This window comes from Vulpes lagopus, chromosome X, assembly GCF_018345385.1.
Source record: "Vulpes lagopus strain Blue_001 chromosome X, ASM1834538v1, whole genome shotgun sequence".
NCBI classification, from domain to species: Eukaryota; Metazoa; Chordata; class Mammalia; order Carnivora; family Canidae; genus Vulpes; species Vulpes lagopus.
In genome coordinates this window covers 64,957,928-64,972,980 of record NC_054848.1, presented here as the reverse complement: position 1 = coordinate 64,972,980, position 15,053 = coordinate 64,957,928, and the positions used below count along the sequence as shown (strand labels likewise).

The window sequence follows — 15,053 nt, the reverse complement described above, 5'->3', positions numbered from 1 at the left end:
CAGCAGAAATAATACCTAAACTAAAAACAAGGACACAAAAAACAGGAGGTGGGGACCAAAGTCTTCAGCAAGGAGAGGGAAATGAAAAAGGAAAAGGAAAGAAGTGACTGCTTATGGGAACCAAGTCTGGTACTACTGAGAAGAGACCGTGAATGAAGGCTTCTAATTTATATTTAAGAGAAACAGAAGCTTTTTATTTGCATCATTTAACCGAACTATGGACATCTCTGCCTCTCAGCTTCAGCATCAGAGTTGACAGTGTAATAAATTTGCATCAGAACTTTGCATCTAGCTCTTACACAGTATAAAAGAAAATTTTGTTTGCTTTTCAATGCAGAGTTTTTGTGGAAGAAAGAACCATACTTTCAAATGGACAGTGAACTCTACCATAAGTTACTTGAAATCCTGTATCTGTCCTGTGTGTAAACATGTTTTAGATAAATGAGTTTAATTAAAAATTTGAAATACACATTTAAGTTACTGAAATAAAATTTGAAACTGAAAAAAAAAACAAAAATGATTTAAAAATGGATCATAGATTAAAATGTAAAAAAGTAAAAAAAAAATAGGGGATAATCTTTAAGACCTAGGGCTTGGTGACATAGTTTTAGAAAGGATACTAAAAGTACAATCCATAAAAGAAAAAAAGCAATAGCTTGTACTTCATCAAAATTAAAAGTCTTTTTTTTTCTGCAAAAGACTGGGATGAGGGAAATAAAAGCTACAGACTGGGAGTAAATTTTTGCAAACTACATATCTGACAATAACTTAATATAAAATAAATAAAGAAAAAAGAAAAAAAATTTAAAAAAATAAAATAAAATAAAATAAAGAAAGCTTAAAACTCAACATTTTAAAACGTTTAATTAGAAAATGAGCAAAATGCACAAAGAAACATTTCACTGAAGAGAGTATATAGATGGCAAATAAGCACAAGAAAAAATTTTCAACATCACTAGCCATTGGAAATCAAATTAAGAACTCAATGATCTATCACTGCACACACAAAAAAGAACAGCCAATTTTTTCATTATTGAGAATACCAAAATGCTGGCATGAATGCCAAGAAATTGGATTTTTCATATATTGCCAGTAAAAATGTAAAATGGTACAACCTTACTGGAAACAATTTGACAGTTTTTTTAAAACTAAACATGTAATTACCATATGTCCAAGCATTTGCATTCTTGAGCATTTATTCTAGAGAAATAGAAACTTATATCTGCACCAAAAACTGTTCATTACTGTTCATAGGAGCTTTAAGGGCCCCAGATGAGAAATAACCCAAGTGCCCTTTCATGAATTAACGATTAAACAAACATAGCAAATACAATGGAAAAATAGCACGTAAATATTATGGAATACTACTTAACAATAAAAAGGAATGGACTATTGTTACATGCAACTTGAAAAAATCTTCAGAAAATTATGCTGAATGAACAAAGTCAACTTCAAAAAAAATCACATGCTGTATGACACCATTTATATAACATTCTTGAAATGACACAGTTATAGAAGTGGAAAACAAACTAGTGGTTGCCAGGGGATGGGAATGGTAGATAAAAGAGGAGGAAGAGTGCTCCTGGGTGGCTCAGTGATTGAGCCTTTGGCTCAGGTCATGATCCCATTGTCCTGGGATCTTGTCCTGCATTGGGCTCCCCGCAGGGAGCTTACTTCTCCCTCTGCCTATGTCTCTTGCCTCTTTCTCTATGTCTTTCATGAATAAATAAACTCTTAAAAAAGAGGAAGAAGAATAGTGTGATAAAGGAACATAGAAGTGTACATACATATCATGTATTATCAATTTCCTGTTTTAATTATTGTAATATAATTATACAAAACATAAATTGGAGAAATCGAGTGAAGGAGATTTACCTTTGCAACTTCCTGTGACTCAAAATATTTTGATATAAAAAGTTTTAAAATTTTGTTCTGAATCCAATGAAATAAAATTTTAGAATACTAGAAATACCCAAGTAACTATTAAAGAGTCAAAGTTAATAGAATTTACATTTTTACCATGGAAGCAAGAATGAAAATGAAATATGAACTGCAGTTATTCTTATATGTCTAGTCCTTTTAGGAAAAGAATCAATTTATGTTTTGTTTGAAAGATTTGGTGGATTATTTTTACAGAAATACAAAAACAAGTATTTATGAATTTTGACTAATTAAAAAATATAATCATTTATTTAAGAGAAATACTTTGTAACAAATTAATATTGTTATTTATTTATCATTTATCAGAAATTTAAATATGTTTTGTTTAATTTCCTCTCAAGGTTGTTCTGTTTGAATTATGTTTGCTTCATAAAAATAAACATCTGCTTATAAATTTTTATTAGTCCTTTATTCAACATTGTTGGACATTTTGATACATTATACTACATAAAATCAATAAAATAAGCAATTTCAAAAATGTAAAAAAGTGTTCTACAATGGACTGCATGTTGCTTGAAAGTCTGAATATTTAGATAAAGTTTATCTTTCTGCTAATAATATATTTAAAAGTAAAAGCATAATTAACTTTTGTCTATTGACTAATAAATACATTTTATTATTTTAGGTACCTATTTCTTTTTAATCATGTTTTATGCAGCATCAATTTATTATTTTAATGGCTAGAACTGCTAAAGGTTCAATATTTACAAAAACTCCGTTTTTATTTCTCTTATAAGACTTGGATTGGGAATCGAAGAAGGAAATATCGTTTAATGGGGATTGAAGTTCCTCCTCCAAGAGGAGGCCCTGCTGATTTTTCTGAGCAGCCTGAGCCTGGTTCTTTGTCTGCACTCACATCAGGAGAGGAAGCTGGTCCTGAAGTAGGAGAAGATAATGAAAGAAATGATGAAGTATCTATCTGTTTGTCTGAAGGAAGCTCTCAAGGTATTTTAATATGCTGCATTTACTAATAAAAGTTTTTGTAAATTTGATGGATTTTTACTTGCTTTTCAGCTAATTGCATTTCAAATCTAAAGTCTTCAAAACATTTGGTTAAACACTTGGAAAGAAATGGATTTATTTTTATTTATTTTTATTATACTTTATATATTTACACGCATAATGAATTATTTTACAAACTAATTAACATATCCATCTCCTCTCATAGTTATCATTTATGTATATGACTAGAGCACCTAAAATCTACTTTAAGCAAATTTCTAGTATGCAATATAGAATTGTTAACTGTAATAATAATGCTGTACGTTAATTCTCTAAATTTATACATCCTGTGTAATCACAAATTTGTATCCTTTGACCAAATTTCCCCATTTTGCTGACTTCCCGAGCATGATAACTATCATTCTGTTCTCTGCTTCTATTTGACTTTTTAAGATTTCACATATAAGTGAGATCATGCAGTATTTTTAGTTCTGTTCCTGGCTTATTTCATCTAACATAGTAACTTCCAGGTTCATCCATGTCATTGTAAATGGCAAGATCTCCTTTATTTAAGATTTAATAAATTTGGGATCCCTGGGTGGCTCAGCTGTTTAGCTCCTGCATTTGGCCCCGGGTGTGATCCTGGAGTCCTGGGATTGAGTCCCACATCAGGCTCCCTGCACGGAGCCTGCTTCTCCCTCTGCCTGTGTTTCTCTCTCTCTCTCTCTCTCTCTCTCTCTCTCTCATGAATAAATAAATAAAATCTTTCAAAAAATTGAATAAATTCATATGTGTGTGTGTGTGTGTGTGTGTATGGTGTATTCCTATATATAGGAGATATATATATATATATATATTATATGTATTTTACATATATATAATTCTTATATATATATAAATATATATTTTTCTCACTTTCTTTATCCATTCATCTGTCAACAGATACTTAGGTTGCTTCCATATTTTGGCTAATAGTTATGCTGCAGGAAATGTGGGAGCACAGATATCTCTTTGAGGTGATGATTTTTTTCCTTTGATTATATATCCTGAAGAAGGATTATTAGATTACTAGAAGGATTACTAGATAGAACTACATGGTAGTTCTGTCTTTAAGATTTTGAGGAAACTTCATACTGTTTTCCATAATGGCTGTCCAATTTGCTTTCTGACCAATGGTGTACAAGTGTTACCTTTATTCTATATCCTCACCAACACCCATTATCTTTTATCTTTTTTTTTAAGTTTTAATGCCTCCAACTAAAAAAATTCCCACACTGAGTCATCACAAGGAACACTTATCTACCACAATAATGATCTGTCACATTTAGAAATGTTGGTTATTGCAACAATCCATAATTATAATTAAGTACATGATTGTTTTTATTTTATTGAAATTCTAATCAATTTACATTAGAACATTATAAATGTATTGTAATAAATACATATGGTATGGTATAATGTGATAAACACCAGAGTAGTAGTCAGACAACCTGGGTGAAAGCCCTGGATCTTCTACTGGGTGATTTTGTGACTTCAGGCAAAATATTTAGTTCATGGTGCTTTAGTTCCACATCTGTAATCTAAGATGAATAGACTAAATCATCTTAATAGCATTGCCCAGTGTTTTCCTAAGGCGAATTGAAATAATATGTGCCTTCGCAATGAGCAATTTTAGATTTAATTTACATATTATAAATTCATCTACTGTAAATGCAGAATACAATGATTTTTAGTAAATTTCAGAGTTGTACAATTATCACCATCACTAAAATCCAACGTTAGAATATTTTCATCACTTCAAAAAATTTATTTGAGCCCATTTGTAATCAACCCTCATTCTCACATCCAAACCTAGACAACCACAGGTCTACTTTCTAACAATGCAAGCTTGTATTTTCTGAGTATTTCTTATAAAAGGAATCATACAGCAAGTAGCCTTTTTGCATCTGAGAGAAAGAAAATCTTGCACTGACCCATTTTATTTTGCTGATCAGAATATTAACAATGTATTTTCCAGTTTCATTTTTGCCTTTTAAATGTGATTATGGATGTCAGAACTTTTTGCTTATAATATTTATCTTGCTAAGTATATCAATCCTTTTTTTATGATTTCTGATGTTGGCATCATGATTACAAAGTCCTTCATTGTACCACAATTATGTTAACATACCCCTACATTTGCTTCTTATATTATGATGGTTTCATTTTTTCAACTTAATATTTATTCTGCCTAGAATTTATTTAACTGTAAGATGTGTGAATAAATACCTAATTTTATTTTTTCCAAATGCTTAACCAGCTACTCTATTTGTTAGATAATCCAGCATTTTTCTACTGAGTTTAATTGTAGCTTTTTATCAAGTATAATATATACAGACAGATACATACACACATACATGCATACATATATATTTGGGATATCGTATTATGTTACATTGATCTGATTGTTTATACCTGTGGCTTTATAAAATACATAAATATCTGGTAGTTCTCTGATTGCTATTCTTAGCTCTTGTAGCACAAATTCTTTTAGATTAACTTTAGAATTGTTTAGTCATAACTTCCCCAATCCCTCTACCCTAAAATCATTTAAGATTTTTATTGGCACTGCATTAAATGGTAGTAAAATTTGGAAAGATAAATTCAATTTTGCATGTGTTGAGTTTTAGATGACATCAGGACATCCATGTGGAGCTGCTCAGCAAACTCATGGATAATGTGGGTCTGAAGCTCAGAAAAGGAGTTAAAAGAAATATACGAACCACCCACATCAAAGCCAAAAAAAATCTAGCATAGAAATAGAAGATTTAGTTAAATGAGAAAATGGAGAACAAGACAGAAAGATGTACAAGAGCTGTGTGTTGAGAAATATCCAAATTTAGGGGCTAGAAGAGAAAAGGGAGCCACCAAAGGAACATTAAGACTAAATAAAGACATTATCTTATTACTAAAATCAAGGGAAGATATTTCAGAAAAAAAGAAATGTCATTGTTTCAGTCATCTTTTGGAAGTTGAATAGAAATTTCTCTCATGGGACATCTAAAATTGTCAAAGGTATATACGTGGACAATATAATTGTGTGCCAGATGATGAGGGACAAGGATAGGAGCTGTTCAAATATAAAGTTATGGTTATACAACTGGAGTAAAACTGTTGAACAAATATAGTGCCTATAATTGGTAATTAGGGGTCATAGACTTAAAGAACTTGTTAAGAGGATAAATCATACTTTCTTCTTAACACAAAAAAGGACAAGAAACTTTTGGAGGTGATGGATATGTTTATTATCTAGATTGTGGTAATGGTAACATGAGTGTATTCACACGTCCAAACTCACCAAATTGTAAACAGTAAATTATATGCACTTTGTGTATACCAATTATATCTTAATAAAGCGGGAAAATTAAAATAAAAACGAATGAGAACCCACTGAATTGGGTGCTTAAGAGGTTCTTTCTAAAATCAATGTGTGTTGCAAGGTGGAGGTAGGCAGATTACAGTAGGTTGACTAAAAAGCCTTTAGTATTGCCAGGGCCATGTATTTTAATAATAAGTGTCTGAAAAGTTGTATGAATATTCAAGTGTTTTTTCTCTCTCTCTCTCTTTCTATCTCCCTCTTCCCTCCATCTCTCTGTCTTTACCAAAATTTGCTGTTGGTATTGATGAAGATGATAGCATAGAGTTTAGTGTACAGGAAAACTGTGAAGCAGGAAATAAGAGAGACTGTTGCTTCATTTCCAAATCTCTTATTCATAATCAATTTGGTCCATCAAACCATTTTTGTTTTCTGTTAGTCTTTACTAAATTATATGTGCTTAGGAATACTTGTATATTTTTAGTGATTTATATTTTTCTATATTTTTTATTGGAGTTCAATTTGCCAACATACAATATAACACTCAGTGCTCATCTCATCAAGTGCCCCACTCAGTGCCCGTCACCCAGTCACCCCATCCCCCCCACCCACCTTCCCTTTCGCTGCCCCTTGTTTGTTTCCCAGAATTAGGAGTCTTTCATGATCTGTCACCCTCTCTGATATTTCCCACTCATTTACTCTCCTTTCCCCTTTAATTCCTTTCATTATTTTTTATATTTCCCAAATGAATGAAACCATATAATGTTTGTCCTTCTCCAATTGACTTACTTCACTCAGCATAATACCCTCCGGTTCTATCCACCTTGGAGCAAATGGTGGGTATTCGTCGTTTCCAATGGCTAATATTCCATTGTATATAAATGTATATACCACACCTTCTTTATTCATTCAGCTTTTGATGGACACCGAGGCTCCTTCCACAGTTTGGCTATTGTGGACATTGCTGCTAGAAACATCGGGGTGCAAGTGTCCCAGCCTTTCACTGCATCTGTATCTTGGGGGTAAATCTCCAGCAGTGCAATTCCTGAGTTGTAGGGCAGGTCTATTTGTAACTCTTTGAGGAACCTCCACACAGTTTTCCAGAGTGGCTGTACCAGTTCACACTCCCACCGACAGTGCAAGAGGGTTCCCCTTTCTCCACATCCTCTCCAACATTTGTTGCTTCTATCTTGTTAAATTTCACCATTCTCACTGGTGTGAGGTGGTATCTCAGTGTGGTTTTGATTTGTATTTCCCCGATGGCCAGTGATGTGGAGCATTTTCTCATGTGCTTGTTGGCCATGTCTCTGTCTTCCTCTGTGAAATTTCTGTTCATGTCTCTTGCCCATTTCATGATTGGATTGTTTGTTTCTTTGCTGTTATGTTTAATAAGTTCTTTATACATCTTGGACACTAGCCTTTTGTCTATAGGTCATTTGCAAATATCTTCTCTCATGCTGTAGGTTGTCTTTTAGTTTTGTTGACTGTTACTTTTGCTGTGCAGGAGCTTTTGTCCTGATGAAGTCCCAATAGTTCATTTTTGGTTTTGTTTCTCTTGCCTTCATAGATGTATCTTGCAATAAGTTGTTGTGGCCAAGTTCAAAAAGGGTGTTGCTTTTGTTCTCCTCTAGGATTTTGATGGAATATTGTCTCACATTTAGATCTTCCATCCATTTTGAGTTTATCTTTGTGTGTGGTGTAAGAGAATGGTCCAGTTTCATTCTTTTGCATGTGGCTGTCCAATTGTCTCAGCACCATTTACTGCAGAGACTGTCCTTTTTCCAGTGGATAGTGTTTCCTGCTTTGTTGAATGGTAGTTGACCATAGAGTTGAGGGCCTATTTCTGGATTCTCTATTCTGTTCCATTGATCTATGTGTCTGTTTTTGTGCCAGTACCACACTGTCTTGATGATCACAGCTTTGTAATACAACTTGAAATCTGGCATTGTGATACCCCCAGCTCTGGTTTTCTTTTTCAATATTCCCCTGGCGATTCGGGGTATTTTCTGATTCCGCACAAATCCTAAGATGATTTGTTCCAACTCTCTGAAGAAAGTCCATGGTATTTTGATAGGGATTGCATTGAACGTGTAACTTGCCCTGGATAGCATAGACATTTTCACAATATTTATTCTTCCAATCCATGAGTATGGAATATTTTTCCATCTCTTTGTGTCTTCCTCAATGTCTTTCAGAAGTGGTCTGTAGTTTTTAGGGTATAGATCCTTTACCTCTTTGGTTAAGTTTATTCCTAGTTATCTTATGCTTTTGGGATTGATTCCTTCATTTCTCTTTCTTCAGTCTCATTGTTAGTGTATAGAAATGCCACTTATTTCCGAGCATTGATTTTGTATCCTGCCACACTGCCAAATTGCTGTGTATTTTCATTGATTTATGAATAGATCTTTAAAGAATGATGGCTGGAAGCTATTTAGAAGATAATAGGGATTTGTTTGTTTCTATGGATGGATGAGAGAAGAAATATTCTGATGAAAGTAAATTACATAAGCCCCTAAAGGGGAGTTTCAATCCATGACTTCCATTTCCTCATCTAACAGGGAATTTACAAAATAAGTATTTAGTGGGGGGAAAATTAGTGTATTTTAAGGTTGCTAATGGACCACTGCTCCTACTCTGGCATTCTTTGTTGATTAATAGTGTGTTCTCTAGATAACTGTATAGTAATTAAACCTAGTGAGAAAAAGGAGAGAGAATTTAATGCATGAATAAAAAAAAAACTCTTGATGGGAAATGAGATTGCCTAGAATTCCTCTTCGTGGTTTATTTTTTACATCTGCATAATAACCTTTTCATTCTTATCAGAAATTGGAACAGAAAAGCATAAGAGTCTTAAAATACAAAAAGAACCTTTTGGGGGGTTCTATTTCCAATGAGTTCTGTACTGTTTTCCTCCTTATTTTGCTGATGGAAAATACTAATCTGATTAATTTAACTGTGTGATCCTTCTGTGATGATCAAGCAAATTTTATCATTCGGCCTGGACTAATAATATAACTTTAAGATATGCTCACCATATACTCTTTCAGTTATGAGAATGTAGTTAAATGTGTTTATTTTGAGATTTCCATTAGTTACATCTGAGAGATACAGAGAAAAAAATAGTCAATATAATTGTGCATACTATTTCAAAAATCTAGCAATTGAAATTCAGAGTCCTTTATAATATAGCTATTGATTTAAGAGAGTTAGTCTTCTAAATGTCTAAGAAAAAAACATCTTTAAAGCAAGGCTTACATTTTACATGTTAAAAATCAATTAAAAATCATGTTAAATTTCTCTAGAAAAAATCTACAAGCTAAAATAAGCATTATAGTTTTAAAATACAGTAAAAGGCAAGTTTAGCCAAAATCTCCAAAAAGTGTTCTTGATCCTTTAGCAGTTTCAGTTTCATTTCCTTTTTTCTGGTGGTTCAAGTACTTCCCTGACACAAAGCTTCTGACTTACCTCTTATTTCCACCTTCTATCTCCCACCTTCACTACTCCCATTTCTTTCTCCTTTCCCTGTGTGGAAGTGAAGAGAAAGGAGATATGGTAAAGCTACCTGACTTCACCCCTCACACAACCGCAAACTCTAGCAAAAGTAATAGATGATTCAGCTCTTTATTTTAAAGTTCTGTGTCTACTAAAACATATGCATGGTTGAGCAATCTTAAAGATTTTTACTATCCAGAGAATCAAACTGTTTAAACTATGAGAACAATTAACATCTATATTGTTAAATTTTATAACAAAGCTGTATCTATTATGTGGGTGTCCATATAAAATATATTTCTGCATAGTTACTCCACGTAAGTGTATGGCTACCATATAGAGTGCCCTCTAGCATTTTCACTGATTACTAATTTTACTTATTTGTTCACTTTCCAATTTGCAGAGTTGCTTTTCCTGAGGAATAAGCAGACACATTGTACTTAGCTTTCAAACTTGCAGTAATGTCAAAGCTATCTGCAAGCAAAAGAAAACATGCCTCATTTAGCTGTATCACTTCATAACATTATATTTTAGAAATCCTCAAAACAGCTTTTCTTAACATCCAACAAAATAAACCCTGTATGTACATGTGGCTAGTAAAGCAGAAATGTATATAGTTATGAGCAAGTAAGAACAGAAATATGAGACAAACCTATAAGGAATGATAACAGTAATGATCTTATTGATGAGCACTATAACCTCTATTCTTACAGCATTAGTACTAATACTAGCTCTGCACCTAAATCTGTTAACAATCCTCACTTCTTCATTTCATTTAGTTGCTGATTACATAGGACTTGAAATTTCTGTGATTTGAAATGTCTAAATAATGAATAAAGTCTCCTCCATCTAGCAGTCATTTTTATTACAAAATTACATTGAATTTATGGTGTTCAATAGAGGCAGCAAAAACATTTCACAAAACACAACATCCATTCATGATAAAAACCCTCAACAAAGTAAGTGTAGGGGAACATACCTCAACACAATAAAAACTATATATGAAAAACCCACAGCTAATGCCATTTGCAATGGGGAGAAACTGAGAACTTTTTCTCTACAGTCAGGAACAAAACAGAGATGTCCACTTCCACTGCTGTTATTTAACATAGTTCTGGAAGTCCTAGCCATAGGAAACAGAAAACAAAAGAAATAAAAGGAATCTAAATTGGCAATAAAGAAGTCACACTTTCACTATTTACAGATGTTATGACATTCTACATAGAAAACTCAAAAGACTCCAACAAAAAACTGCTAGGACTGATACATGAATTCAGTAAAGTTTCAGGACACAAAATAAACATACAGAAATCTATTGCAATCCTATACACTAATAAGGAAGCAGCAGAAAAATAAATCAAGGAATTAATCCCATTTAAAATTGCACCCTAAACCGTGAGATACCAAGGAATAAACCCAACCAAAGAGGCTCTTTTTTTTTCTTACTACTCTTTATTTTTATGATAATCTTGTAAAGAGGCTCAAGGAGCTGCCTTAGGCAGCAGGCAGCCTCTTTAGCATCTTTTCTCTCTACCAGCATCCTCTGCTTCTGTTTTGCCAGGCACCTCCTGGCAGAATAATGGGCCCCTAGGTCGTGATAGCAGTCCTGGTAGGCCTTGGCCACCTGGGTGAACTGCTCCAGCTCCTTGGCACAGTTCTGCCTGCAGCTATTGCCTTCCTGCTGCTGACAAGCCTTCAGCCTCTCCTGGATAATGTTAAGGATTTCTTTTTTTTTTAATTTTTTTTTTTTATTTATGATAGTCATACAGAGAGAGAGAGGCAGAGACACAGGCAGAGGGAGAAGCAGGCTCCATACACCGGGAGCCTGACGTGGGATTCGATCCCGGGTCTCCAGGATCGCGCCCTGGGTCAAAGGCAGGCGCCAAACCGCTGCGCCACCCAGGGATCCCTGATAAGGATTTCTTGATCCACTTTATAGTCTCCCTTGCATTCTGCTTAAGACATGCACAAGACATCCTTTTCCTGGCACTTATGTGAGAAATTGAAAGGACACAAAAAAATGGATAAATATTCCATGTTCATAGATTGAAAGAGAAAAATACTGTTAAAATGTCTATACTACCCAAAACAATCTATACATTTAATGCGTTCCTTATCGAAATGCCAACATCATTTTTTACAGAGCTATCATAAACAACCTAAAATTTGTATAGAACTACAAAAGATTACAAATAGCCAAAGCAGGGGCACCTGGGTGGCTCAGTGGTTGAGCATCTGCCTTTGGTTCAGGTCATAATCCTGGGGTCCTAGGATCAAGTCCTGCTCAGGTTACCTGTAGGGAGCCTGCTTCTCCTTCTGCCTATGTCTCTGCCTCTCTCTGTATGTCTCTCATGAATAAATAATTAAAAATCTTTAAAACACACACACACACAAATGGCCAAGGTAACCCTGAAAAAGAAAAGCAAAACTGGAAGCATCCCAATTCTAGATTGTATTACAAAGCTGTAGTGATCAAGATGGTGTGGTACTGGCACCAAAGTAGACACATAAACCAATAGAACAGAATAGAAAACCCAGAAATGAACCCACAGCTATGTCAATTAATCTTTGACAAGGCAAGTATGATATCCAATGTGAAAAAGACAATCTCTTCTACAAATGGTGGTGGGAAAACTGGACAGCTACAGGCAAAAGACAACATTCACAATATAAATTCAGAATGGATGAGACCTAAATGTGAGATCTGAAACCATAATAATCCTAGAAGTGAACACAGGCAGTAATTTCTTTGACACTGGCTGTAGTAACTTCCTTCTAGATATGTCTCCTAAGGCAAGGGGAAAAAAAGCAAAAATAAACTATTGGGACTACATGAAAATAAAAAGCTTCTGCTCAATGAAGGAAACAATCAATAAAACTAAAAGACAACGTATGGGATGGCTGAAGATATTTGTAAATGACATCCAATAAAGCATTAGTATCCAAAATCTATAAAGAATTTATAAAGCTCAACACCCAAAAAATGAATAACCCGGTTACAAAATGGGCAGGAGATGTGAATAGACATTTTTATAATGAAGACATTCAGATGGCCAACAGCCACATGAAAAGATGTACAACATCATTCATCATCAGGGAAATGCAAATCAAAACTACAATGAGATATCATCTCACATCTGTCACATGGCTGAAATTAAAAAAAAAAAAAAAAAAAAGCCCTGGGGATGATGTGAAGAACTATTGTGTCCTGTTGGTGGGAATGCAAACTGATTAGCCACTGTGGAAACTTTTGGAAGTTTCTCAAAAAATTAAAAATAGAACTACCCTATAATCCAGTAATGGAACTCCTAGGTAATTACACAAAGAATACAAAAATACTAATTTCAAAGGATTTATACACCCATATGTTTATTGCAGCATTATTTACAATAGTCAAACTATGGAAGCAGCCTAAGTGTGTATTGATAGATAAATTGATAAAGAAAATGTGGTATATACATATTCAATAGATTATTATTCAGCAATAAAATCAAATGAAATTTTACCATTTACAACAACATGGAGTTAGAGAGTAGTATGCTAAGCAAAATAAAACAGTTAGAGAAAGATCAGTCATATGCAGAATTTAAGAAACAAAATATATAAGTAAAGGGAATAAAAAAGGAGAGAGAGACAAACTAAGAAACAGACTCTTAACTATAGAGAACAAACTGATGGTTACCAGTAGGGAAGTGTGTGGGGATGGGTGAAATAGGTGATGGAGATTAAAGAGTACATTTGTGGTAAGCAGTGAGTGTTGTATAGAAGTGATGAATCACTATTTTACATACTTGAACCTTATATCACACTGTATGTTAACTAACTGGAATTTAGATAAAAACTTGAAAATAACTAACTTGATAAATACATAAATTGAATTTATGGTGGACTTTGCATTAAAATTCTGGTAAGGTTTTTCTGTATATCTTAAACCTAATTCTCTATGTCTTCATGTGAGTTCCTCAGTTAGCCATGTTTTTGCTTGTTCATGCTCCATTCTCGTAGAGGGCACCTCTATATATCTTTCCATGTGAAGGAATGGATCTGGAAAAAATCTTAGGAGGACTGATAAATATTTTTGTTCCACTTTCTATAGTGAAATAAAACATCAGTTACCAAGAGGCTGAGAACTTCAACTAGTGTTTAAATAATCTCAATGACATGACTGTGCATAGAAAGAAACATGGGGCAGAGCAGGCTGGGTTGCTCATTGGTTTAGCGCCACTTTCAGCCCAGGTCCTGATCCTGGAGACCCAGCATAGAGTACCACGTTGGGCTCCCTGCATGCGTGGAGCATACTTCTCCCTCTGCCTGTGTCTCTGCCTCTCTGTATCTCTCATAAATAAGTACATAAAATCTTTAAAAAAAAAGAAAGAAAGAAAGAAAGAAAAAACTTACTGCCCTGTTTTACTAAGGAGTAGAGGTAGGGATAATCTAAGACAAGACTTTATTTTGTAGATACCATATGCTGTGAACCAGCCACTTTTCCTAGCTCAACACAGAGAGCTTTTTAATAGACTTGTTCCTCTGAATTAATTTTTCCTAGTTTATTTTTTTCACATTTTTATAATATTGAATTTTTAAATTTCATTTAAAATCAATCAATTAACATATAATGCATTTAGTTTAGAGGTAGACTTTAGTGATTCATCAGTTAACACCCAGTGCTCATTACATCAAGTGCCCTCCTTAATGTTCATCACTCCTTCAGCCCACCCCCCACCTTTCCTCTAGCAATCCCCAGTTTGTGTCCTATATTTGGGAGTCTCTTATGGTTTGTCTCCTTTTTGATCATAAAGGGAATAAATGTTCGTTATAGAAAATATAAGAAAAAACAGTGAAAAAACTTGAAATAATCCCACTTCTCAGTAATGACTATTCTTAAAATTGGAGTGGGTTGAATATTTTCCAGTGTTTTCTCTTTATATATACAGGTATGTGTGTGTGTTCACATACACATGCTTCTTCAAAAAATGGAAATGTACTGTATTTATAGTTTTATATCATGTATTCAAAATTATTTTTATCATTTTTCTCTTATTACAGCAAGCAATACAAGTTCATTGTAAAAATATTTAAATATAAGTAAGCAACTTGAAAAAAGAAGTATCAAAATAAAATTAGACAAAAGGAAGAAAAAATGAATTCCTGTAATTCCATCCAGGAATAATAATGTCTGTTTTAGTATAAATAATGTCAGTCTTTTCTTTGTCTATGAAAATGTACACTTTTTTTTTCCTTTTATAAAATTAAGATCACAGGGGCACCTGGGTGGCTTGGTTAAATGTCCAACTCTTGGTTTTGGCTCAGGTTGTGATCTCAG

General features: G+C 33.7%; 1 protein-coding gene across 2 annotated transcripts in view; it reads left to right on the top strand.

The window, feature by feature from the left end:
- HDX (highly divergent homeobox) overlaps nucleotides 1-15,053 on the top strand; it is a 224,203-nt gene that overhangs the window by 171,652 nt on the left and 37,498 nt on the right. For both annotated transcript variants that reach the window (XM_041741274.1, XM_041741275.1), the window contains exon 6: nucleotides 2,679-2,886. In XM_041741274.1, coding sequence (XP_041597208.1) covers nucleotides 2,679-2,886 — 208 coding nt within the window. The remainder of the gene's footprint in view (nucleotides 1-2,678; nucleotides 2,887-15,053) is intronic.